The sequence below is a fragment of the Tenrec ecaudatus genome, chromosome 15 (assembly GCF_050624435.1).
Source record: "Tenrec ecaudatus isolate mTenEca1 chromosome 15, mTenEca1.hap1, whole genome shotgun sequence".
NCBI classification, from domain to species: Eukaryota; Metazoa; Chordata; class Mammalia; order Afrosoricida; family Tenrecidae; genus Tenrec; species Tenrec ecaudatus.
In genome coordinates, this window is record NC_134544.1 from 2,215,730 (window position 1) to 2,241,467 (window position 25,738).

At 60.4% G+C, this 25,738-nt stretch overlaps 1 protein-coding gene across 4 annotated transcripts; it reads left to right on the forward strand.

Moving 5' to 3' along the window:
• The first annotated feature begins 30 nt into the window (after positions 1-30).
• MBP (myelin basic protein) lies at positions 31-25,072 on the forward strand. 4 transcript variants are annotated; one of them, XM_075532686.1, is made up of 7 exons: positions 31-315; positions 7,951-8,028; positions 18,166-18,264; positions 18,878-18,913; positions 19,247-19,279; positions 21,550-21,666; positions 23,884-25,072. In XM_075532686.1, exons 1-7 carry the CDS (start codon positions 139-141, stop codon positions 23,926-23,928), a joined length of 585 nt encoding a protein of 194 aa, XP_075388801.1. In that variant the 5' UTR covers positions 31-138; the 3' UTR covers positions 23,929-25,072. The 4 variants fall into 4 exon arrangements, with proteins under 4 accessions (XP_075388801.1, XP_075388802.1, XP_075388803.1 ...); XM_075532687.1 differs by lacking the exon at positions 19,247-19,279; XM_075532688.1 differs by lacking the exon at positions 7,951-8,028.
• Positions 25,073-25,738: the final 666 nt, after the last annotated feature.

A 25,738-nucleotide genomic window follows, 5' to 3' on the forward strand; every position in this document is an offset into this window, starting at 1 on the left:
GGCCGCCCCCAGTTGGCCCGCCTCTTTTCCCGAGATGCTCCTGGCCGTGAGGACAACACCTTCAAAGACAGACCCTCGGAGTCAGAAGAACTCCAGCCCATTCGAGAGGACAGCAGCGCGGCGGACAGCGTGGATGTGATGGCGTCACAGAAGCGACCCTCCCAGCGGCACGGCTCCAAGTACCTGGCCACAGCAAGTACCGCCGACCATGCCAGGCACGGCTTCCTCCCCAGGCGCCGAGACGCGGGCATCCTGGACTCCATTGGGCGGTTCTTTGCCGGAGACAGGGCTGTGCCCAAGAGGGGCTCCGGCAAGGTGAGCGCTCGGGAGTAGGGGGGCAGCGGCCTGCGGTGGCATGTGCCGCACCAGCCCCCCCCCGCCCCCCCCCCGTCGTCCGCGGGCTGTGAGCACCCTGTGCAGGTCGCACCTGGCAGGTGTGATGTCTCTGGCCAGCAGGGTGGCCCTGGCTCCTGTCTGCCTGGGGTTCCGCTTGTTCCTGGCCCCAGGGACTGCACCCAGAAGGAACTCAGGGATGCCAAGGCACAGTGGACTCGGCAGGGTGGTGGACACAACCTCCCAATGCCCATCCCTGGCTCTCCGAGGCCACCCTCTGTGCTGGCCACAAGCCTGCTCCTGTCACTTCTCATGGCTTCTGGGCCGCATGCTGCCTTGTGACAAGAGTCCCCTGGAGACCAAGGTGGGCTTTAGAGCCCCCTCCCCATCGCCAGGCCCGCCTTTGCCCAGAACTAACCTCTTCTTTTTCTCTGGTTGCTTGGGGTTCGGGGGGAGGCATCGTGGAGACACGCGTGTAGGTCTCCGGGTCAGAGCGTTCTTGTTCTGCTGTTTGCCTCGATGTACGCCGTGTGGCTTCCTTCTTTGAAAGCAGAGTGTCCATAAACGTGCCCCCAAGATAGCATGCTTTCCGGTGACCTCTTAGTCCGTGGGTCCCTTAAAGCTCAGCCCAGCACCCAGCGCCTCCTCCACACCGTGTGCTCAGGTTGCTGGTGATTCTGGAGGGGAGAGATGGGAAGATTGAGTCTTGCCCATATCCGTCTAGTCCGAGGGTGATCTGACTACCATGCTGGGTGCCACGGTGCCCAACCGTGTGCCATGTTCGTATGAGAGGCCTTGGGGACCGAGTCCTTGGAATCCAGGGCGTCCCTCCTCATGGTGACAAGCCATCACCAAAGGCCAGCAGCCTGGACGTGTGGCAGTCCTCAGATGTGCTGGGGTGCCTCCTCAACTGATGGGGGGGTCTGCACATGTCTGAGGTGAGCAGCAGCCGTCCAAAAGTGGGGATGAAGGCGTGGCTGTCAGTGGTCTCGCTCTGGGCTGTGGCTCTCTGCTGGTGGCAGCTGGTGGGCATGTCGGCCTATAGGCCGTTGGCTTCCTTCCCCTCCCCTGGCCTGATCTTAACTCACTGGAATGCTGAAGGAGGTGCGTGTTCTGTTCTCTGTCCCCACGGGTCTCAGGGTTCATGCTGGTGATCCCTACCCCAAGAAAAGGCCCCTTCTTCCTCTGGTCTGTGTGACTTGGGGTGGGTGGGGGCAGAGCCGTTTCCAGGGTTTACGTTGTGTAGAAATATGGGCTGTGCAGGCATGGAGAGCCGGTCCCCTAACCCACATCCATTAAGTCTGTCCTAACCCCCAGGCCCTCGGTGGGGTCCCCAAGGTTGTCAGTCTTTATGGGAGCAGACAGCCACATCTCTCTCCCGAGAGACGGCTGGAGGTTTGAACCACCGACCTGGCAGCGAGAGGGGCTGACACATGAAACACAGCTTCAATGGTGTGGGCCAGTTATATCCATCCAACTGTGACCTCCCTTAAACATGGATGTATTTACGTGTGCATGTGTGTGAGAGAGAGAGGGCGGGGGCACTGAGCAGCTTCAGAAAGCTGATGGGATTCAGAGATGTGGGCACCCCCTCGTGTGGACTTGTGTCATTACACCTGTGTTACTGTGACTCTCACTCTGGCTTCAAAGAAAAGAGCCGACTTTCACCCTCTTTGCGAAAGAGCTGGATGAGGTCCCAGGAGCCCAGGCAATGAGAACAGTTCCACAGGCTCTTGGAGAAATAAAAGCAATCCTTAAACAATCGGCTTCCAGCCTTGGAGCGTGGATTCTGAACACAGAGTGGGCAGGCTCGCCCTGCCATGGCAAGGAGCCAGTGTCAGTGCCCCGAGCCAGGTTCACCAGTGCAGTGTGAAGTGCCAAGGGATGAGGGCCAGTGTGTGTGAGAGAGAAAGAGAGAGACTGGCAGTGTGCCATCAGCAGCCGGGCTCTGCCGGCGGGCATTGTCCTTTGCCTGGCTCTCCTGCTTGTAAACCCTTGGGGTGAGACGTGAGCTCCCTGCATAGCCCCACCCACAGCAGCCCTAGGTACTGAACCATGGTCCCCAAGGACTGCTGTTGGGTGATGGGGACATCTCTCTGGCTCTGGTGTGCTACCTGTGTGCGGGAGAGGGGAGCCTTGGGTCCGTGGGCCAGCCAGCCCACTGCTGTTGAGGTGACATGAGTCACCGCCCTGCCTGCAGGCTCTGCAGGATGGCCCCGCAGGGTTTCCATGCTGCTGTCTCTCCTGGCACACACAGCCTCGTCTCTCTCCCACACAGAGGCCCGTGGGCTTGAGCAGCTGAACTTGTGGTTGGCAGCAGGGCTCTTTAACCAGTGCGATACCAGGGCTCCTGGGGCGGTGTGCCAGGGCAGGCCTGCTATGTTTCCTAAGGAGCTTTCCTAGAGTCTGGTTAACGGCACTCCACAGGGAGCTTGCCCACTGTACCCCGGTCAGCTCCCCCAGGAGGCAGCAGGGGAGGTGACTGCTCCTGGCTGTGCCCACACTGGCCTGTTCACTAAGAGGCTCAGCCTTAGAGCAGAGCCCCCCGGGGCACGGCCTCACCCACCGCCACCCCGTGAGAATCACAAGCCGCCCCAGGACCTGTGTCAGGGCTCCTACGTCCCCCCCACACACACACACCCCGCCGGAATGCGTAGCGACACTCGGCCATTGTGTGGCTCTAAGCTGACATTCTGAATTCCACGAGGAAGCATTTCTTTGAGGGCCGAGCGTGAACAGTGCATTCAGAGGGAGAAGAAAGGGCTGTGTGTGGCCTAGAGAGCAGCCCCCTGGCCCCTGGAATGTTGGGCAGCAGTGGGGTGGAGACAGCGCCTCCCTTCGGGTATCACGCGGGACCGGCACCGTCCCCGAGTCGCACAGACCCGGGGCTGCACATGGCTGTGCCAGCTGCTCTGCTCCATCCTCGATGGACTCCCAGGCCCGTCCCTAGCGGCAGATGCAGCTCTGGGAACCTCACACCTCAGAAGGCAGCATGAGGCAGGGGGCCCCCAAACACCCTCACTTCACTCAGGGCCCCCCAACCCAGCCATCTTCCCAACTGGTGGGCCAGGCTGGCTCTCCTTTTGAGCCCCTGCTTGTGCCCCAGTGCTTCCACATCTCAACTTCTCTGCCCACCTCCGTGGGTCAGTGAGGCCAGCGCTGTGACTGTCCTTTCTTGCTGCAGGGCGCAGTCAGTCTTATAAGTTAACCAGAATGACCTACACCCTGCCTTTTCGGTCTGTTTCATCTCCCATTCCAATTGGCGTCCCTGAGCACATGGGGCTCCACAGTAGTCTGATGCTTCCTGCTGCCTTCCCGTACCCTAACTTTGGGAATGTATGCTGTGATCTTACGTAGGTCATGAAGGTTACAGGGCAGCCCCCCACACACACACATAGCATGTGTGTGTCCCCAAATCCACGAGGGTGGGGTTCCCTGGTCAGTCTTTGGAGCCTCTGGTGAGAGAGGGTCAGCTACCAGCCTCACGCAGCTTCTGTTTGCTGATGCCCCTTGGTTCCCGAGGGAAATCTGAGTGGGGCACCGAGCCTCTAAAATTCATCTGTGTGGAGTCAAATTGACAAAGAGGTAGGGAGCAGGGTATGATAATGGAGGAGGGCCAGTCTCTGTGCGCAGCAACATCAGTTGCCAAGAGACCAGAAAACCTGGATGGTGCCCGATTGCTGAACGCTGTGATCCAAGATTCTTTAGGAGAGTCCTGATCACTGCGGGGTGGGGGGAAATGGGGAATAGAACTTCAAGTCCTCATGGACACCAGACCAGCTGAGCCCCAAGAGATGGTGACCCCTGAAAGCAATGCCTGGAGACCTCCAAACCTTAAACTCAAGCATCTCCCCTGAGGTCTTCTTAAAGCCAAACAGAGCGCCCAGCTTTACAGGTCAAGCCTGCCCTCCTGAACGTGGTGCCCTCTAAACAACTGTCTGTCTGGGCCGCATGGGCCGAGCAGCTCCCGAAATCAGATCAGCTTCCCAGGGGGCAGCAACATTGAGTTCTGGGGGGCGGGACAGCCTAGGAAAGGCAAATGAGATCCGAGAACCCCGCCCATGAAGAATTGGCCCTACAGCACCAAGAGTGCCACTCATGGGTCTGCTGCAAGCATTCTGAGCAAAGCAGTAAAAATGTGGCTTTGAAAAGTTCCAGGCACACAGGGGTCTTCCCGGACCCTCAGTGTGAGGCTCCATGGCCAACACCACCCCCAAACCCCTCACTTGCTGTACCAGTTCACCAGAAAGTGAAGGTAAACAGGGTGGTGGTGGTGGTGGTTGCACCCAAACAAATACTGTCAGAATGTTTAATGGGAGCCCCACCACCACTAGTGCCCTGACCCTGAGGGATTATGGGTCAGAACTGCTGAGCTCTGTGGCCAGCCCTCCACCATGCCCCTTGGTGGTCTGCCTGGCCTAGGCTGGGGTCAGATGGGCAGTCCTGCCCCTGGGTGGGACAGGGGTGCCTGTGCTGCATCTGCTGCGAAAATGCCTTTGTGGGGTCTGTGTGTGACTCTGCGTGCCAACGACTGTACTCGGGTTGGATTTTGCCTTGAACTTTTGCCTTGTGTAATATACAGATGTGAACATATTTCTGCAGTATATACATTGATTAAACCACTTCACAGACCCAGCCTGGTGTGCTAATTGAGGGGGCGGGGCTTGTCTAAGTTCCTTGATCGCTGTCACCACACAGGTGGGTATTTTCAGGACACAGGTGGGTATGTTCAGGATGCAGCTGCCTACAGGTAAGTCTGTGGGCCGACGGCTCCACCAGACGGCTCCACGCTCGGCACCGACATTCCCCTTCTGTCCACCAAGAGAGGTAACATTTTCTGCCTGCAAGCAGCTCCCCGTGTCCTGGCCATGCTTGTGGGCTGGGCACGGGACTCTTCGTGGGCATTTCCCGCGCAGAGGAGAGGTGGGAGGCCCGCTAGACTCCCTAAGGGCCCATGCACTACAGTGTGAGAGTCTCTTAGGACTTGAGCGCGAGGTGGTCTGGGCTGCCTGGAGAAGGCGGTGAGTCTAACAGAGCATCTACGGGTGTTCTGAGCCAGAGAGGAGAGCAACACCCATTGAACGAAGCCTGCATGGCCCCCTTCCCGCGTGTGGAGGATCCTGATGGTAGACCCGTGCTCCCCGCGCCCTTCCTTTGACTGCACCCCTTTCCGGCACCGCTCGGGGGTGGAGTCCTTTGCTAGTGGGACTTCTGGTTGGCCCGTGAAGAGGTGAGTTTGACAGCTGGAGCAAGGGGTACCTTCCAGAATGAAACCTGCCCACAGACCCCAGGGACAGTCTACAGTGCTTACTCAGGCTGACACCTTCCCCACCCTGGGACTGGACATCCTCCGGGAGTGAGGCCCATTGGGTCCGCCAGCACCCTCTTCCTGAACTGCTCGGCTATCCTCTTATTCATAAACTTCCCGAGACAGAGTCCACTCCACCCCCACCCCCAGCTGTGGAATTGCTTCTTCACCGGACTCCGCTGGGCCAGGGGGTCTGAGTCTTTCAGCCCCCCCACCCCTGTAGCTGGGCATAGCTGGCCAGAGACCCTCTCCTCTTCCTGCTTCTGTCTGGGGGTTCACCTGCCGCCTTTCCCACACCATTCAGCTCCCCAGTGAACCCCACCCCGCCCCTGTCTCTCCGTGCACGGGGCCAGAGTCAAAGAGCCCCAATAGTATCAGGCTGGAACGGCACACGCAGCCACTTGGCCCTCTTTGACCTGACAGGCCTTCTCAGAAAGCCAGACTTTCTGGATCCACGAAGGCTCAGCCTGGGGTCCGCAGCCACAGCTCTCCCCACTGATAGGCAACCAACTGCTGAGCCCCCGCTGCTAGGTGGCGGCCCTGGCTGCTGAGCCCATGCATGATCTCACCAGCGGGTGAGTGTGGGGGCAGAAGGAATCAGTGGTGCAGGGAGTTAAGCACTGGACTGCTAACCTCAAGGTCAACAGCTCAAAGCCACCATCCACCTTGAGGGAGAACAATGTGGCTGTCGGTTCCTGTGACCACCCCCAGGGGCAGATCCCCCCGTCCATCAGGGCTGCTGTGAGTCGGCAGCAACTCCCGGTCAGGCAGGGGGCTGTGTGTCCAGGGGACGTTAGGGGACAGTGCAGTGGTGTTTATGGGGCAGGGACCACTCTGCAGAGTGGTGAGTATGGTCACCATGTCGCTAAACTGTCCAAGCAGCAGCAGCAGCAGCAACAGCAGCAAGAAAATCCCTTTGAAAAGGAGGCAGGGCCTTGTCCAGAAAGGGAAACGGCGACACTCCCTGCCGCGTGAGCAGGCTGACCACCCTGGGGTCACTCCTGGCAGGGACAGCCCTCAACATTCCCTGCCTCTCGCAGTGCCTGGTGCCTTGAATCACAGCACGGTCCAGCCAGCACACACTCAGGACAGACTGCCGCTGGCCCCCAGCGCAAGCTGCCCCATAGCTGTGCTTCTAGAACACGGCACACACTGTGTGTCCACTGAGCTGCCCGGCAGCTCTCTTCTGCAGAGGTCCCCCACACACACACACACCCAGGACCTGGTGGCTCCTGATACCCCACTTCCTCCTGCACCTCTCATGGGGCCCACGGCACCCATGAGACCTGGCCAAGAGACCTCAGGCTTACATCCAGACAGGGAAGTGAAGCCAGTCCCTCTCCCCGTTTGGTTTCCGGTGCTGACAAAAATGCCCCTGCACAGGGTGCAAGGGTGTGGTGCCTATGTTTGAAATACCACACAGTGCCTATAACGGGGTACAGAACCGCACAGTGAGCCGGTGTCAGCCTGTGCCACGTCTGCAGTTAGTGGACGGCGGTGTCTGCCTGCCCGGAACCTCCTGCCAGTACTGCTTATTTGTGAGATAGCGCCCTCTCTCTCTCTATCTCTCTCACCGTCATCCTAGCTGCCTCCTCTGGGAGTCCACGTGGCAGGTGTGTGCATGAGCTCAAGCAGATTTTAGAAGGACTGACCACTGCAGAGGCAGGCAAGGCCGTATGCACCTCAGGGACACCCAGTCCTGGACAGTGTCTGAGACGCCTAGGAGCACATCCACAGCAAAGGCCAGCCCTGGGTGGTCGGATGGCTGCTACTGTCAGTTTTCCCAGGATGGTGAGCAAAGCCCAGTGAACCAGTGAGGATATCAGTGTGTAAACCCCATTCAGAAGCAATGGCCTTGGCCACAAACATGCATTTTACAGGAAAACTGTGCCACTGTTCATTTTGTTAAAGACTCAAAAGCCCTGTTCGCCTCTCAGAAGACCCAAACTCACTAGCCGACTCCTTGAAGCCCACAATGAGGACAGGGGAGAACTGCCCCAGGGGTGCCAAGACTGACTCTCAACGGGCAGCAGCCTCGTCTTAAGCCCTTGGAGCGGCTGGTGGCTTCGAACCGCTAGCTTGGTGTAACCACAGAGCCTCAGGGCTCTTGTACATCTCTCACTTCCTGCTGGGAGACGCCATCTCTCTCTCGTGATGGCACCGGTGGAGCTTGGGCATGTGGCCTGGTCATGCCCCCTGACACGTGTAAGTGCCCTCTCCCCCTGGCGGGGCCCCGGACGGCCAGCCGGGAGCGGAGCTGTGGTGCTGTGCCTGGGCCGCCCTCATGGGTCACTCTGTGTCCCCGGCAGGTACCCTGGCGAAAGCAGGGCTGGAGCTCTGCGCCCGCCTCTCCCCAGAGCCCACCGGGGCTGTGCAGCTTGTACAAGGTAAGCACCGAGGCTCCGCTAGCCTTGGCCGCGGGTCCTTGGGAGCGTGTGCCCACCATGGGCAGCAGGAGAGGAGCACAGAGAGCCCCTCCTGCAGAGGGCCAGGACGGGCAGAGCAGCCTTCTACCGCCCTGTCCAGCGAGGACAGAGGTGCAAGGAGCGGTCCCCCTGGGCTGCAGACACACTTTGCAGGACAGTTAGGCCCGAGACAAGCTCTCCACTCAGACTAGCCTGTCCACTGGATTCTGACTTGTACGACCCCACAGGACAGGCTAGAACTGCCCAGTGGGTTCCCCAGAGGACAGCTCCTCATGGGAGCAGACAGCCTCATCTTTCTCCCACAGAGCTGCTGGTGGGTTTAAACCGCTGGCCTTGTGAATAGCCCAGCACTTATCCCAAGGCACCTCCAGTAAAGGCCACTCCCAGGGGCAAAGTAAGCAGGTGGCTGTCCACCGGAGGTTGGTGAGCCTCATAAGAAAGGCCTGGCTGTCTGAGTCCCAGAAAGCAACCGTGGAAACCCTGTGTGGGCCACTGCCCTGACCCAGGTGGGGCTCTTGTATTACCTGTCAGCTGAGGGTGGATGTGGAGTCAAGTCCTCAGGCCCACCGTGAGGTGAGGGAGGCACTCTTGGCGCGCCACCCTCCTCTCAGAGCAGGTGAGTATGTGGGGGGCCAGCCGAGCAGGGACCCGCAAAGAGATAGGCATTGCACAGCCAGTCACAAGCGGCTGAAGGCAGGTGGTGGAGGCTGGCCACCACGGGGTGGTCCCTGGCAGCCTCTTCTCTGCACACAGGAGGAAGGAGCGAGAGGGAGGGGGCTCGGTGCCTGGGGCACACCACCCAAGGGGCTGTGGCCATGAGGGGCACCCCTGGGGTGTGGGAAGCCGCCAGTCTGAGGGAGGACGCTCTGGAAGCTCTGGTGTGTGGGCAGAGTCCCACAGGTATGGGCCCCGGCTCAGAGGGAGAGGCCAGAGCAGAGTGGGAGAAAGGCAGGACGGGGCTGAGGACAGTGGGACACTGGACACCCACACCCCATGCGTGTCCAGTACAGCACGGCAGGGGCATCAGTTCCCCCCACAACGTCCATAGCAGACTGGACACCAGTCATCAGCTGTCACTGGGCTGGTGGCTGAGTGCGCTCTCTCCTGTGATTTGGTTTCTAAAACAACTTCCCTGAGCCCCACCCCGTGGTTTGTGAGGTCGACGCAGCCTGGCCCGCCTGGGCGCTGCCAGGCCCAGAGGTCCCCACTGGACAGGAGGATACCACCTGAGGTCCAGCAGTAAGGACACCTTTGTGTCGAGGAGGGTGAGAGGGGCAAGTAGCCACCCACCTCCACCCTGAGCTGCATGACATCACCCTCTCTGGTCCTCCTTTGAGATCAAGGTGGGGGAGGGGCAGCGAGAGGTGCTCAGGTAAGACAGAGGTCCCGGCGGGTGTGGGAGTGTGCAAGGGTGTGAGTGAGCGTGACCTCCAGCACCTTCCTGCTCTGCATGGGGAGATGGCAGCCGCGTCTTCCAGAAGCACGGGCCACTCCCCACCCACAGTTGAGGGGCTGCCAGACAGGTATCCAGCTGGAGACCAGTGCCAGGGGCCCTGTGTGTGAGGACATGTGGCCCTTTCTTGTGAGAGGTGCCCCTTGGAGGGAGAAGGGTGGAGCTGAGCCTAGAAGATGCAGAGTTTGGAGTCGGAACTCCCCGACAGAGAGACAGAGAGAGAGAAAGAGGTTTAGGGATGCTCCAGGGCAGAGCATGGCAGGAATGAACCAGTCTCTCCAGTGTTGCTGGTGCGTCCTCCTCCAGTCGTGGGTCGGGGGCCGGGGGCCGGGCCTCAGGCGGCCCAGGCATGGTGCTCAGCCTGCACTCTGGTAGGCAGTGAGGGCATCAGGGGCAGCCCCACTGCACAGCCACCCCCACACTCGGATCCTGAGGAAGAACCACCGCTGGGCATGGCTTAACGCGCCCTTCCACACGCCGATGTCTACCTGTGAGTCAGGGCCCCAGGGGCCGGCCGGCCGTTTGTCCTTGGTCTGCAGCCCCTACTAACAGACCCATGAGACTGCACTAGGACAGCTCACACGATCACGTGGCCCAGCGTCCACTCCACCCACACCCACCTGGGGTGGGCATGGGGCCAGGAAGAAAGGCCTGGTGACCCGCCACCTATGAAGACTGCCGCCAGGCGCAGCTGTGCAGGGAGCTGGATTCCACTCCGTCCACGCACGGGGGCCACCTCAAGTCAGAATCGAGCCACAGCCTCGGGTCCTCCGTGGACACCAGCTCGGCACCCGGCTACACACCTCGGGGCTGCGTGTGGCGCTATGCCAAGCGGGTTTTGGCAGAGCTTACAGAGGACGAGGGGCCGGGAAGAATGGACTGAAGATCTACTTGTGAAAATGAGCCATGAAAACCCCAAGACACAATCCAACCTGGACCAGGCAGGACCGGGCAGCGTCTTAGTCTGCATGGTGGAATCTCCGTGAGTTGTCCGGGGTTGGCCTAGAGGGCTTGGTGGGAAAGCTGTTCCTCCTGCTGCTCTTCCGGGAACCAGGCACCACGGGGCATGCCTACCCCATCTGACAGTCCCCAGGCTCTGGAGGCCACAGTCAGCTCCTGGGAAGTGGGGTGGGGGGGGCAGGCACTGACTGCCCCGCACCTCACCCCAGCCACCTCTACGCTTCCCTAGGGACAATGCAGGTGCTTGCTTGGCTTGTTCTTCCAAGCAGACGTCACCAGATGCCACGCCCTGACCGCAGAGGCAGATACCTGGTTAGACCGACGCCCCCCCCCCACGCCCAAGGCAGGGTGTTGGGGGCCCCAGCTGCTCTGGCACAGGTTCTGCCGTGGTATTGGCTTCCTGGCCCGTTCTACCTCCAGTGCTGCCCCCCCCCCCGCCTTGGAGGAAGCCGAACTCGCCCTGAGCTCTTTTGGGACCCATGTGGCCACAAGCTTGGGGACAGGCACCTGTATCCTCGGGGAGAAGCTAAGTGAGGGCCTTTTTCTAAGCATCGGCAGCTGCTGGGCAGCCCAGATCTTTACCTGCTGCCCTCCTGCCCACGGTGACCCGGGGCGGTGGTGACAGCACCATCCAGGACCGCCTATATCCACCCACCACAGTCTCCTTCATGATGGCCGGAACCAGGCCCAGAGGCTGCTCCTCAGAGGCTGAGCCCCAGAAGAGAATCGGCCCCGTGGGAAGCGTCTGCCCTGCGTCTGAGATAACGGCTGTGGACGTGCAGAAATCGGGCGTGCTCCCCAAATGGGGCCCCACAGCACATTACCGAGCCTGTATGGGGGAAGCCACCGCACCTGAGCAGGACAACCAGCCTCAGACCACCAACACTCGCCCATCAGTGTCTGCGTCCCCAGCACCCAGGACACAGCAGCCCGGATAAACCACGTGTCCATTTCACTCAAAACCCACTGAGAAGGGCGGTGAGGTCTGGGGCCGCTGTCTGTGAACAGGAGCCAGTCCAGCAGTGGCTGCCAGCAGTAGCCAGGGGGCGCTGGCGGAGCCAGGCACCCAGGAAGAACGCACTCTGCCCCACAGCAGGAGGAGCGGTGCAGGGGGCCTGTCCTTCAGGCAGGACATCATCTGGAAAACTCACTGCAAAGCCAGGAGCCACTGCAGCCAGGCAGCCAGTGGGCAGTGAGGTCCCGGGCCAGGGGCCCCTGGACTCTGGGTCTGTGGGAAAGAAAGGAAGCCTACAGCCCACAATCAGTGACTGTCACTGTGGGCAGATGACCTGGTCCTGCCCGTGGTTACAGTGGTGGGTCCATTACCACGCAGCTCCCAGCCACCTCGAGTCAGACCGGGAGTCCCTGTGGGGCAAGCGGCCAGCTCCATGAGGTTTGAGGGTCAAGCCCAGCCATGGGCACTGCAGAAGGAAGGCCTGGAGCTCCGTGTCAGAATGCCAGGCATTGAGTCATAGGGCACAGCTCTGTTGCTGGGGGAAGGCAGCGGAAGGCTGCTTGCGCAGCACCTGCAGAAGCCGGCGCCTGTGTGCCGGGGAGCCTGGCAGAGGAGGACTCCCGCCCCCGCCCCAGTGCAGATGGACCACACCCGCAGGGTCCTCTGACCCCCGGTGCGGTAGCACCTGTCCAAAGCAGGAAGCAAGCGGGTCCCTGAAGTCCCCACCGCAGGACTTTCATTGCACGTTGGGAGGATTCTTCGACCTCTCACCCCCACAAGGGGAAGCAGATGGTTCGTTCCAAATCTGCCTCAGCTCAGCTCTGTCATCCTCAGCCATTCAGAAAAACAGCCCCTCCATGGTGTTGCACAGGGCAAAGCACAGCTGCTCACATGTGCGGATGCACCTGCAACCGCTGAAGGCTGGACACCACAGGCCGACAGCCAGCCAGCTGGAGGGAGCTGAGTACGAAGCAGACGAGGCCGCTGTCCGTCCTGCGTCCATCGATGAGAACAGAGAGCTGGACAGAGCGGGCCCACTGCCTCAGGCATGACGCCCTCCCTGGAAGCGGGGACCCGCCAGGCCTCAGTCTTCATGCCAGGCCCACATCCTGGAAGGTGACCATGCAGCATGGGAAGACGCCAGCCGGTCCACCAGCCGTGCACTTGCCGGGCCTCCGGGAGCTGAATGGACGCAGCTGCAGTGGGTTGGGCTATCAGCACCACCCTCCCCCATTAGCCAGGGAGCCCTTCCCCCTCGGCAACCCCCACCGCACACTCGAGGCCCCGACCGACTGGCCTGTCAGTGTGATAACTCCACAGACACTCCTGTCTCTCAGCCATGAGCAGGCCTCCCCGACGCAAGGCTCAGCATCAGGGACGGCCTCGCACGTCTTGGAACCCACCCTCCCTTCTCCCACCTCGGCCCCCAGTCTGGGACTGAAGAGTGGCGTATGTCCAGCCCTCCACTCCCACGTCTGTAAAGTGAGCTTTGCCCCTGAGCAGGGCTGAGCAGCATGCCAGGTCTGCAGGCAGCCGCACAGACGTAACCATGCAGGAGCGCCACACTCTAAAAGCAGGGAGATGCTCTCTGTCCTTAAGCTGTGGACACCCTGGTTCCCTGCGCCTCGCAGCAAGGTTTCCAGGCAGACACCAGTTGCAGCAGGTGAGGGTTTGTGCCGGCCTGCTGCGGTGCCAAGTTCCCGCCGCCTGGGCTCAGGTCCTGTCACTGGGCCACACGTAGATCGTTCCTGCAGTCAAAAGTCTCCGTGTCACACGCTTGTGCATTTCCTCCATAAGCTGCCGTGGGGCGTCAGCACCACTCGGAAACGCCTGCCCTGGGCTGTCTCTGGGACTCCATGCTCTGTCCAAGTGCACCCTGCGGCCTGGGCCCATGTTGATTCTGATCCGGGGGCTGTGCAGTCTGCACCCACCAGAGAAGAGTGGGGTGTGGAGGTGTGGAGATGTAGGGAGGGAAGGGGGACGGGCGGCTCATTCCTGCTGGGCCAGGCAGTCTGGGTGGTTGGTGTCAGAAAACTGGGAAGTCGCAGGGGCCCAGGCAGCAGCTCTTTGTGTGCCTAAAGAGCTAGTGGTCCCCCACCCACACCTCCCAGAGACGCCTGGGTTTCCTGCTGTGTGCATCAGACCCAGCCCCTGCGCAACCCCTACCTGTAGGACTTCCCACAGCCAACCCCCAACGTCTATGCCATGCAGTGGACTCCAGCCCCTCCCTGGTGGAACGTGCAAACCCACCCTGCTGGCCTGTGTGCGCGAGCCCTGTGTGGGGTGCCACCTGCTGGTGAGTAGCAGTATCGCCCCTGAGGAAAATGGTTACTTAGTAACAGCCAACTGTGTTGGGCCCTCTTCCTGGGAAGAGAGATTTATTGATTTGTTTTAAACAGACTGGAAATGATCGACCACGCTTGGCCCAGAATTTGCTTTAAATTGAAGGGAGAATTTAGAAAGTGCGTGATTTTATCCAGGGAGACAAGTCAGGTAGGATTCTAGTCGGCTCCCCTTGAATGAGTTTCGATTCACTCCTGGGCTACCCCCCACCCCTGAAAGCCATGGCTAAGACAAGGTGCTCTGCAGAGAGCCAGCCAAGGTCCCACATGGTCTTCATCCCCTGGTCCCCACAGAGCAGTGAGCATGCCCAGGTGGCCTGAATTGCTCCTACTTCATCAGGTACCACCTAGCCATCCCACAGGGCAGGCATGGGCAGAGACCAAGTCTCAGATGCAGCCAGCATGCTCCCCACTATCCCCCACACGTGAGCAGGATCTCTGTTCAGGCACCCCAGGGTCACCTGGCCCCTTGCAGATGTCGGCACAGGTGTGGGCTAAGACCTTCTAGGTGAGGGAACTGAAGTCAAGTCAAGGGAACTGATGACAAGTCCAGAGCTGGCCACAGGCCCCAGCACCCCAGCCCCATGACCCTGCCAGCCCCTATGGCCTGGTATGGCCCCAGCTGGACAGTGAAGCCACTGGAAGCTTCCAGTGGGAGGAGCAGGGCCTCTTTGCTCCCTGCTCACTTTGAATTTATGTATCTCCACTGCATAGGCCACCTGCCTGGCATTTGGGGTCACGGTACAATCCAGTGGGGGGGGGGGAGGCAGTCCTCCAAGAGTTAAGTCTTGTTGGAAAGACTTGGAATTGGTGGAGCTAAAACGGACAGTCCGGCGGCAGGAGGTTCAGACTAGGTCAGCAGTGGGAGTAAGGGGTCGCAGAGGGGAGATTCAGTGAGGCGGAGTCCCCATCCTGAGGTTTGGGCCATGATAATGCTGTGGCTGCAAGTCCCAGGGAGTCGGTTCAGACCCATATTCTCCCTAAGCCCAACCAACGAAACTGCCCGGCCTGCGCTATCAGCCTCGCTGCTGGTATGTGAGAGCCCTGTGCCAGTGTCGTCCATCTCCCTGAGGGGCCTCTTCCCCATGGCCTCCGCTCGAACACACGTAGTGAGAGCCGTGTCTGACAGTCTCAGGATGAGCAGGGGTGGACCCTAACCGGTGCACAGGGGCAGTCCTCCCTGTGCTATAGGGGATGCATTTTGTAGAGATCCATTGACCCCCCCCCCAAGCCAAAATCCCACTGCTGTGCAGTCAATTCCAACTCAGGACAATCCCACAAGGCAGAGCAGGCCTGCTCTGTAGGGTGCCCACCGGAGCAGGCAGCTGCATCTCCCGTGGAGTTGGTGGGCTTGGGCCTCTGATCTTGGGACTGGTAGCTCCAGGCTTCACCGGCACCACCATCACGCTTCTTCAAAAGGATGGACACACCACCCAGAAAGACAACCTCCTACCATGCTCTGTCTTTGCACACCCGGCCCCGAGCACTGCAGCCTCTGAGGGGGCGCCTCTGGAGTCTGGCTTCCCAAGGGAGTGATGCTCATGGGCGCGCAGTGGGACAGCCTCACCAGGTGGGTGCTGCCTCACCAGGAAGGCTGCGAGTGGAGGTGGCTTCCGCTGAGTGAGCTCCTCCGGATGTCAGGGCAGCAGGTGCCGGCCCTGCATGGCCACTCGCCTGTAGGACACCTGGGCTGTTGGCTGGCTGTCAGTGTGCATCCTGGGGGAGCAGAGGGCTGGGATGGACCCTCATGTGCAGGTGCTTGTGTGAACATGAGTTTCCGTTTCTGAGCTCCATGACTTTCCCCGCAGAGGAACGTCTAACGTCCATAGCAAACACCTCCCTGATAGCAGGTGACAGCTCCTCACCGCCGGTGGGAGATGGGTGTGCTCAGTTACTGTGTGAGTTTGCATGGCCACCGCAAGGTGGGGAGCATTTGCCACGCCGCCCTTGGCGGTGTCAGGGTGTTCTATTCTGGCCGGCCCCCCCATGGACCCAACATGCCTTTGCCCAGTGGCAGTGGGCGCATCTCACGTCGTAGGCGCCCTCGGCTCATCCTCTGATGGCGTGTGTCTGCCCCAGGGCTGCACCTGTGTTGAGGGCATGAATGGCGACCTGGTGGCTTGGTGTCTTCGAGGGCGGTGGCTAAAGTGGCAACTGCTCACCAAAAGGTCACGGGCAGTTCCACCTGAGCAAGCTGAGGCCATCTGCTCCCACAGTGACAGTCCTGGATGCCATAGGGAGCCCGTGGACTCTGTCCTGGAGGGTGGCAGGGGGTCAGAGCCAGACCCACAGGTAGTTTGGTGCCTCTGCCTGCAGATCCTCTGGGCCTCGAGGAGACCGCTACCCGCTGCCTGTCTCTTGACTCTGTGCCCTTCTCAGGCAAATTAGATGGCACTGAACTTAATTAACTTGATTTCAATTAAATCAACTTAGGGGGCACTTTAATTCAGTCGTTAAGTGTTGGTGACTCCAGCGTGTTCACGCATGACTTTTCATGGGTGGTGTTTTGATGTCAGGCCTGTCCTCCCCTGTCCGGAAGGGTCTCTTCTGAAAAGCTGCACGTAGCACTGTAAGCCCTGCTTGAGTCGGTGGGGCTGAATCTGGGGTGAGGTTCTTTTCTGTCTGTTGGTCCATTTGTCCCAGTAACACGTGGCAAAGCCCAGCCTACTTCGCAGCCATGTCAGACAGCACAGGGTCACCCTGAGTGGCCGGTCCCCACCTCCTTTCTGCTCCAAAGACTGCCTGCCTCGCCCCTGGCTAGCTTTGCAGCCGACAGAGCCTTACAGTCCGCATGTGGCTCCTCTCCGGGTTCCCCGACTCACAGGACCCTCGGTCGGGTGACACAGACTGTCCATCTTCGCGGAGTAGTCAGCCAGCTCTGTCCTGCAGCACAGGCTCCAACGTAGCAGTGAGGGTGAGGATGGGCAGGACTGGGTGCGTTCTTTCTGTTGTGCGTGGGAGGCTATGAGCAGACTGACCCTCACTACAATGGGATGCCGTTTCTCTGATTCAGTCGAAAAGCTCTGTGTAACCACCTGGGGAAGCACGAGGGGACAGGACCGCAAACAATCGTCGTGACTTCCGGGCACTAGGATGAGACCTGACAAATGTCTTCTCCTACACCCCTGGCCCACCCCCCGCCAGCTCTATGGGAGGGGCGCAGTCCCCCACGAGCACAGCACCGTGCTCCCCAGGGTTGACAATGGAGGGCTTTTCAGAAGCCGGTTTCACCAGCCCTTTCTCCCGCAGCACCTGCCAGGACTGGAGTTTCACAGGAAGCACAGGCTTAGCAGACAAGCACCACGTAAACATGATGAGACGCTCAGTAGCATTAGCTCCTCAGACTGCAGGCAGACCCTCAGGAAGTGGAGACTTACCAGACACCCACAAGCACTGCTCTCCCAGGAAGTTGCATCCAGCTCCCTAGCTTCTGATTTCGCTGCTGGCTTGACCTCACTGTGGTTTTGTTCCTCATTCTGCATTGGCTCTCCTGTTGGAGGGGCAGGGGTTAATGCAGGGAGACCCCGGTGGGGACAGTGGAGGTGCGAGGCAGGGCTGCATGGGGCATGACAGCCAGGTGGCTGCTCTCAGGACCCCCGTGTGGGCTAGTGTCTCACAGTGTGACCCTGAGGTCAGGCCCTGTGAAGGCAGGGCCACTCTGTCCAGGGGCAACACTCGGGTCCCCGGAGAATGCTCTCCTCCAAGGGCTCCCACATGCCCCAGGGCCAGGCTGCCCAAGGGGGTACACCCTCAGCATGATTTCCCAGCTCCGGGGGGACACAGGGGTCCGGCCGCTTTGCAGAAGACCAGAGGCTCAGTGGTGGGTGAGCCAGGTTTGATTCCCCATCCAAGGCACCTCATGCCCATGCCGGGCATGCGAGGCCAGCCCACACAGGGTCCCGCCATCTGCTGGCGGAGGCCTGCCTGTTGCTGGGCTGAGCTCCCAGAATGATGGACCACACGCGGAGAGAGCCCTGGTAAGGCACTCTCAGAGCAGCATGGATCACCACAGGCACTGGGCTGGGGGCAGTGGGGGTCATGGCCGGGGCCCAGCGAACAAGCTCAGTATTTACTGACCTACAAAGCTCAGCCCCATTCTTCAGGGCTGGTTAGGTCACCACCACACCCAATAGCCCCCTTCCCTCTGCCCCCGACTCACCCACGGTCGGGCAGTGCCCACCCCACAGTGTGCAGGCCCTCAACACTACACCACAGACACTGACTCTGACGGACAGACACGAGTCCACACCTTGCAGCCACTCCAGCGGAGGCGGGACGGGCTTGTCCCCTCCAGTCACGGTTCACCTGTAGGGTCCAAGAACCATCTCTCCCCCATCCAGCAGCTGAGGAGGAACCATCTAACCCGCCCGTTTCCTACTACCTTGCAGGATGCCCACCACGCGGCCAGGACTGGCCACTACGGCTCCCTGCCCCAGAAGTCCCGGACCCAAGATGAAAACCCCGTAGTCCACTTTTTCAAGAACATTGTAAGTGTGGCAGCAGGAGGGGGGGCTTGGCAAGGGGTGGAGCGGGGGTGGCCGCGGTAGCAGTGTGGAATCGGATGGGAGTATACCCACAGGTGACCCCTGACCCACCACCAAGCCCCAGCCAGGCCCCCAGACATAGTATCTGATGACACTCTGCTGCTTCTGCTAGTAGACAGGGCAGCCCCGAGCCAGGGCCTCTCCAGGGCTGGCTAGTTAAGGGGCATTCTGAAGCTCCAATATGGAGTGAAGTCACCTTCCTCCAGCACGGTTCAGTGGGTGTCGGGAGGGCGGGGCGGGGTGCACCAGGTCCCCTGTCGGGGGTCCCTTTGGCAGGCCCCCTCTCACGAACATCTCCTGGGGTCCCGGGAGATGGGTGGGAGTCCTGAATGTTTTCAAATTCTAAGAAAGACCCTGGGCTTCAAGCTCAAGCAGAGACAGAGGGGAGGACGGAGGACAGAGAGTGGGTGTCCCTGTTCCTGAGAGACACGCCTCCTGGAGGGTGGTCCTTGTACTTGACAGACTCCTTGGGAGAGGGAGGTCCTTCAGAGGGTGGGGTCCCTACCAGCAGGGCAGAGTGGGGCTGACCACTCAACCACCTTGCCTGTCTTTCCAGGTGACTCCACGCACACCTCCTCCTTCACAGGGAAAGGTAAGCTCTGGAATGCTGTGCTTAACTGCCAGCTTTCTTAACCCATTTCCCTAAAGTCCCTTTGACCTACCAAAGAGGGAGTTGGACTCCCACCTATCTGACTTCATCCCCAAAGGTGAACCACAGGGCCGACCACAGCCACACCTGCCCTCCTGCACCAGGTCACAGGGCCAAGCAAGCCCTGCTCTCGCCCCTCAAGACCTGAGCTTCAGACCCCGGTGACTGCGCGTGGCCCTGCTGAGCCCTGATGTCCCGGCCCGTCTCCTTGGGTGGCTTGTTAAGAAGGGCTCTTCCTGCACTGACGGCCTGTCTCCCTCTCTCTTCCTCACACAGGGGAGAGGACTGTCCCTCAGCAGATTTAGCTGGGTAGGTGACAACTCCCTTCCATTCTTTGTCCTTCCTGGCCCTGCAGTCCCTTTGCTTGGCCCTCTCCTTCTCTCTGACAGGACCTTGCATGAGGGGATGGCTGTGCCCCCTTGGAGAGCTGCCTCCCTGTCCGCATTCAGGTTCCAGGAGCCGGCTCTTCGAGCCCAGGATTTGGGTACCCCTAGCCCACTTCCCTTCCCACAGGCAGGGAGAGTCTCATTGCCCCAGCACTGACAGTGTGAGAGAAACCGCTCCTGGAAGAGTGACCGCAGCTGCAGCCCCCAGGAGCCACCACGTGGTCCATCTGAGGGGGGAGCGTGGTTGGAGGGGCTTATTCTGATCACCAGGAGAACGAGATGCAAACATCAGTCATCGGACTAGTAACGGCTCGTGAACACACGGCTTGTCAGATGCCAGGCGGTACACTCCTAGCTGCTGATCAAAATGTTAGAGGTTTGCAGCCACCCAACTGCCCTGGTGAAGCTCTGCTTCCACAAGACATGCCCACTGTGGACCACTGAAGCAGGCTTCCAGAAGACCCTGCCCACTGTGAAACCCAGAAAGCAGGCTTCCAGAAAACATGCCCACTGTGGACCCCAAGAAGCAGGTTTCCAGAAGACATGCCCACTGTGAACCTCAAGAAGCAGGTTTCCAGAAGACCCTGCCCACTGTGGACTCCAGGCAGCAGGCTTCCGGAAGCCCCAGGGTGGCAATCCCTGGAGGTCAGGGCCTGTGGGTGCGTGGCAGCAGCGTTTCTCCCGCTGCACTGTGGAGTACACACCTGTGCGCAGTCAGTCAGCAGGCGGGAAAACGGGGCAGGCGGAAGACCAAGGAGCAGGTGGGAGGGAGGGAGGGAGGCAGAGGCCAAAGGAAGAGTCCCCTAAGTCCTGAGAGATGTGGCAGGACCCTTGGTCCTCACCTTATCTCCATCGAGTCTCGCGGCATGGGCACCAACCGACATCCACAGAGGACGTCTCCTGCCATCAGCTTAAGCTCAGCGGAGCGAGGCTGGGACAATGCTGGCTGCGTGGGTGCTGTGCATTGCCTTGGTTGGGCTGGGCATCTCCGACGCTGGCGGTTACCTAAGGATGCTGCCGCCCTCCGTTTCCACAGAGGGACCTGAGCAGGTGGCTCAGTGAGAAGTACGTGTGACCACCTGGAGTTATGAACTAAGAAACCTGCTAGAGTCTAGCATGTAACTCCCTCAGAGCCTGCCTTCCCTGTCCACCCACCTGAGGGGGATGACGCCACGGGGACCACTTTCTGTGGCAGCAGGAGACAAAGGAGATGCTGAGGCACAGACTCCACCTAGTCCCCTGACCTTCCTGAATGTTAACAGCTGCTCTGTCTGCCCCTGCGTTTTCTAGGCACAGCATCCCTGAGCCAGCCCACTACCCTCGCGGCACTGGGGCAAGGCGGACGGACAGTCCCCCAGCCAGCCAGCTAGTGCACGCCAGCCCCTCTAACAAGACTGCTGCCTCCTCTCCAAGTTCCCCTCCAATGTCCACCCCATTTCTCTCCTTTCTCCTAAGCATGCCCCTTCTTCTGCACGGCCCTCTGTTTTGCAGTTCCTGCCACTCAGGTGTGCAGGTAGATGCATCCTATGGTCAGCCTTCCAAGCCTGGCAAAGGTCAAAGGGCAGGGGGAACACCCAGTGGGCCACTAATCTCAGATTCCATCCTGACTCTAGTTCCTGAAGGCGCTGGGATTGCTGGGGAGCAACTAGGGTATCCACCTCACAGCCGCAGAGCATGAACGTGTCCAGAGGGGCCTGCAAGATGGACAGTGGCCGCCGGTGCTAGAGCCCTCTTTTGTCACGACCCCTCTTCCCCACTTCCTGCTTCCATAATGTCCCTCCACCAGCACACACCCCCCCCCCCGAAGATGGCTCCTGGATGAGATGGCTGGCAGTGGGTGGGCTGGTGGGGGTGCGGCTGCACTTAAATGGCAGGAGCATGCTGGGGCTGCCCTGATTGGGGTCCCGACGCCCACCCACGCTTAGAGAGCTGTCCCGGACCTTGCTCACCTCTCTTACGGGCATTGACTAAGCATCTCTGGAAGCCAGCACTTCTTGGGAAGGCCCGTAACTGGTATAAGGCAGAGAACAAATGCATTTGAGCTGCCTCAGCCTCATTGATGCCACGCACAGGAGCATACCTGAGCCTCACCACCAACGCCCACAGAGGCCTCTTGGGCCCTCCCAGTGTCCCCAGTGCCCCAGACCTCGGCCACCCTGCCAAGGGCACTAAGCCACGTATCTTCTCTTTCAGGGAGCAGAGGGGCAGAAACCAGGATTTGGCTATGGAAGTCGGGTGTCCAGCTCTGCGCACAAGGGGTTCCGGGGTGCCCGTGATGCCCAGACCACACTGTCCAAAATCTTTAAGCTGGTAATGTGGTCCCCACTCCCCATCTGTTCTTGAGGACCCCTATTCTGGGGTGGAGGGGGTAAGGCAGGATGGGAAAATGGGGACAGGAGGCACAAGCCCCTGCTGGCCTAGGGACAAGACAAACACCAGGCTCACCCGTGGGCACTGACCGAGCAGGCAGGCACAGGGGCTCAGGGAGCGGGAGGAGGAGAGAGGGTGTGCAGGATGACCAGGACAGCATGTGGACAGGAGGGGACACTGTCAACATTGACCAGAAGGCAGGAGTCCAGCTGGCTCCCTCCCGCCGTGGCCTGGGACAGGGAGCTCGGGGACACAGAGTCTGGTGGCCGTGGGAACAGTGGGGGCTTGGAGTTGCAGGGCTCTGGTGTCACCCCCACAGAGATGCCTGCTACATTCCCTGCAGGTGGGAGGGACGAAGCCAGGGAGATGGCTGTTCATGGGGCCAGAGCTGCTAGCCCACTGCTGCCCGTGTGCTTGGTGGAGACAGGCTTGTCTGTGTCTGGCCCGAGTGAGCGCCAGTGTCCCTGAGGAGGCCGGCTGGTCCCCACCTCTTTCAGTTGCCTAGTGCCCGATCTTGGGGGCCACCCTTGGTGGCTGGAACCCACCAGCAGCTCCCAGGAGGAAGGTGCAGCAGTCTGCTCCTGAAAGCCGTAGAGGTGCCATGGGTCGGGGTTGACTGGAGGGGTGTGTCTTAGGCATGGTTTAGACATTTGTTGCCTTATGTCCCCTGTGGGGAAGCAGCCTGAGAGGAAAGGGCTGTGTCCAAAGTGGGGGCCTGGTGAAAAAGCTGAGCTGGGAGGAAAAAGCAACCCCCCCCCCTCCACACCCTCAGCTGTTTGACTGAGACAGAGCAGCGGCCTGGAGCCCAGACAGAGTTAGAGAACTAGAGGCAGGATTGCCTGAGCCTGTTTGTCCCTGGAGGGGCTGTAGGCCGGGGCAGGACAGTGGGTGCCATTGGGCTGTCAGACAGGGCAAAGAGACAGGCCCAGGATTGTCCTGGCCCGCAGACACCATGGGGAGGTACTTCCTGTTTAACCGTGCAGCTTAAGGTGGGGGTGGGGTGGTGCCTACCCTGACCCCCACCCTGTCGACACCAAGAGGCCCAGAGGGAGTCCCTCTTCCCACACCCACTCCACCTGCGGTGGCTGGTCAGCCCCTTGGGGCTTACGCATACTCTCAGAACCCCACAAAGTTCACAAGATTGGGGTCTTCTCTGGGGGGTGGCTCTCCCGAGGCAGCAAGCTCCAGCCTCCCACACCCCCAAGGCAGCACCAGGAACCCCATTCCAGGGCATGGGGAAAGGGCCCCCCAGGAGGAAGTGGTCCCCTCGCTACCTCCCGAGAGCGGGATTCTGTGCCGAGCTCAGGTGGAATCCCATAAACCGATTATGTAGCAAGGACACAAAGGAGAGAACGTGGGGAGAAGCAGGTGCTGTTTGAGGGGTGTCGGGGCTGCAGCCCCGTGTTCTCAGGGGATGTGTAGAGAAAGAGCCAGAAGGGCCCGGGCTGGCTCAGAGTCCCTCGCAGCTGCCCTCATGCTCACTGTTTCCTGGGGGTCCAGCATCCGAGAGACCTATCTGCTAGCTCAAGTCTGAGTTCACAGCCAGGAATAAAAAGGGGGGAGGCCCAGGGGGACAGAAAGAGCCAGTTTCTGGAGCATCTTTTAGCTGTCCCAGAAAACATGTGGGGTTTGTGGTTTTAGGATCTTTTCCAGTCAGAGTTGGTAAGCGACCCCTCCGGGCAGCATGTTTGCCTTGGTGTGGCGGACGTGAGGGCCTGGGACACAAGAGGACAGCCCCCTGTGGTGACAGGGGTGCGGGTCTGGCACTTCTCAGGGTAAGTAGTCACCACCAGTGAGCTGGTCAGTCCGGCTGCTTACGGTTCCTCTGGACGGACCCATAGTGCCCACCCTAGCGCGAGGCTATGGTTAGAGCCCTGTGCTCTCAGGGCGCAGGGCTGAGCCTGGGCCCCAGACCCTGGCTGGTGTGTGTGCTCAGCTGCTGACCAATAGCTAATGGACTGAGTGTACACACACACACACACACCCCTCCGCCTGGTGGAATCTCAAACGGAGAGGCCTGGTGACGGACTTCCCAGAGCCACACTGAGACGTGGGCTGCCTTGCTCCCCTCTGTAGCGCTGTATTTGAGGGGAGGTGGGATTACCTGCCAAAGGGGTCTCAAAGCCCCACCCTAACTCTGCTCTCTTCTCTCCCCAGGGAGGAGGAGACAGTCGCTCGGGGTCCCCTATGGCAAGGCGCTGAAGCTCCCCAAGGCCGAGACAGAACCCCATGTTTTGCTTCCTAACCTTGCTGCCTAACGTCCTAACCTGTTTGCCCTCATCCACTTCCAGCCCGTCCTCCCGGACGCCTGTGGTGTTGTGCTCCCAGTGGGCCCCTACCCCACCCCGCTGGAGACACGGGCGTGGCTAACACAACTCTTTTACGTCCTGGGGACTCACCTGTCGCGCTGTGCAGGCGCCCGGGCCGGTCCGTGCCCCAGCCTCCTGTTGGGACCGGCCACTGCCATGGAACTGCCCAGGGAGTGAGCCCATGCTGGTGGAGCAGCTGCCGATCTGGCTTCATTTGGTTTTCTTTCCCTGCTCGCTGGTTCCTCTCACTCCACTACCCTCGCCCCGTAACAGGATCGGCAGCCAGGGAGGGCCCGCTGAAGGAGTTTTGGTATGTGGAGGTGGCCCGGGCGGCTGGTAGAGCCGGTGTGTGTGGTGCAGCGAGAGAGGAGGTGCCCTCAGGTGGATCCGCTCACCACACCCCATCCGCTGGAGGCGAGCAAGCATGCGAGGCGCAGAGAGAAGAGGGGATGTCCAGCTCGGGCTGGCGAGGACCTCCGACTGGAAGCGGCTCGGCCGTGGGACGGCGCCGGCACCGCGCCGTGGCCTGGGTGTCCGGGGCCCAGCAGCCTCCCCCATTGAGCCAGCCCTGTGTCCGGAGGAGCGCCCAGAGGGAGGGTCCCAGGTGGCATGTCAGGGTAGGGGTGCTGGCATTCTCATTCGCCGGCTGAAGCTTCGAGGGGCCCGCAGGGACAGTGCATGTGGCCGTACTAACGCACAAGCTAACACTCCACGCTCAGCCCTGTGCCTTAGACGCTGGGCCCGCCCCGCGCCCTCTAACACACTGACCTTACCCGGTGGCCCTGCTCACAGACTGATCCGCACCTTTTCAGTTGAGCTCGTCTCCCACACAGGCGTCCAGGCCCCTCAGAAGGAGGACGAGGGGCCGCCAAGCATGTCTTAATCCCTTCTAATCCTGAACGCCTGGTGTGGGCTTCACGCATGTCCATTAGCACCACCTCAGTGCTGAGAGGATACAATAAAGCCAAATGTCAGAAACCAACCTCCAAACTGTCACACACACCGCCCCACGCCCTTGCGCTGGGCCCGCGGCATCACGTGAGCGACTCCCGCCTGAAATGCCTGGCTCCTGGTTGTCATGGGAGCCTTCACCGTGCTGGGATGTTGAAATACAGTAATAAATGTTTAATGCGACTGGCGTCGGGGTCTCTTTTCTTCTGTTGTCTGTTTGTGAAGCATGCTGCCCACCGGAGGGCTGAGGATTCTCCTACAGGCCTGGGTCAGAGGGGCGGTGGAGGGCGGGCACTCAGCTGGCTCCCTAAGACGGTCAGGATGCTGCTTCTCCCACTTGCCCGGCAAGCTCATCCTCAAGGGTGAACTGCCCGAGACACTGGGCAGCTGGTCAGCGGTCCTCCTGGGCGCTCCCTGGTGTTACATGAATTCTATCGCCAACAACATGAACTGAAGCCTGTCGGTTTTGTGGTTCCTTTGCATCTGCAATGAGACACCTCCCATCGCAGGCACCCCAATGACGTCATACTGGGGCGTGTGCGTGCGCGCGCGCAAACACAAATCAAGGGGCGGCAGCAGGAGAAATGGGGCCCTTTGTACCCACTTGCTCCTGTCCAGGCCCAGCCACCTCCATTCTCTCCTGACCATTCCCTCAGACATGCTGAGCTCTGGCCGGCAAGTGTCCTTAAGGAATGTGACCTTGTGAGTGCACCGGAGGGCCCAGGACCAGGGAGAGTGGGAAGCCGTTGACA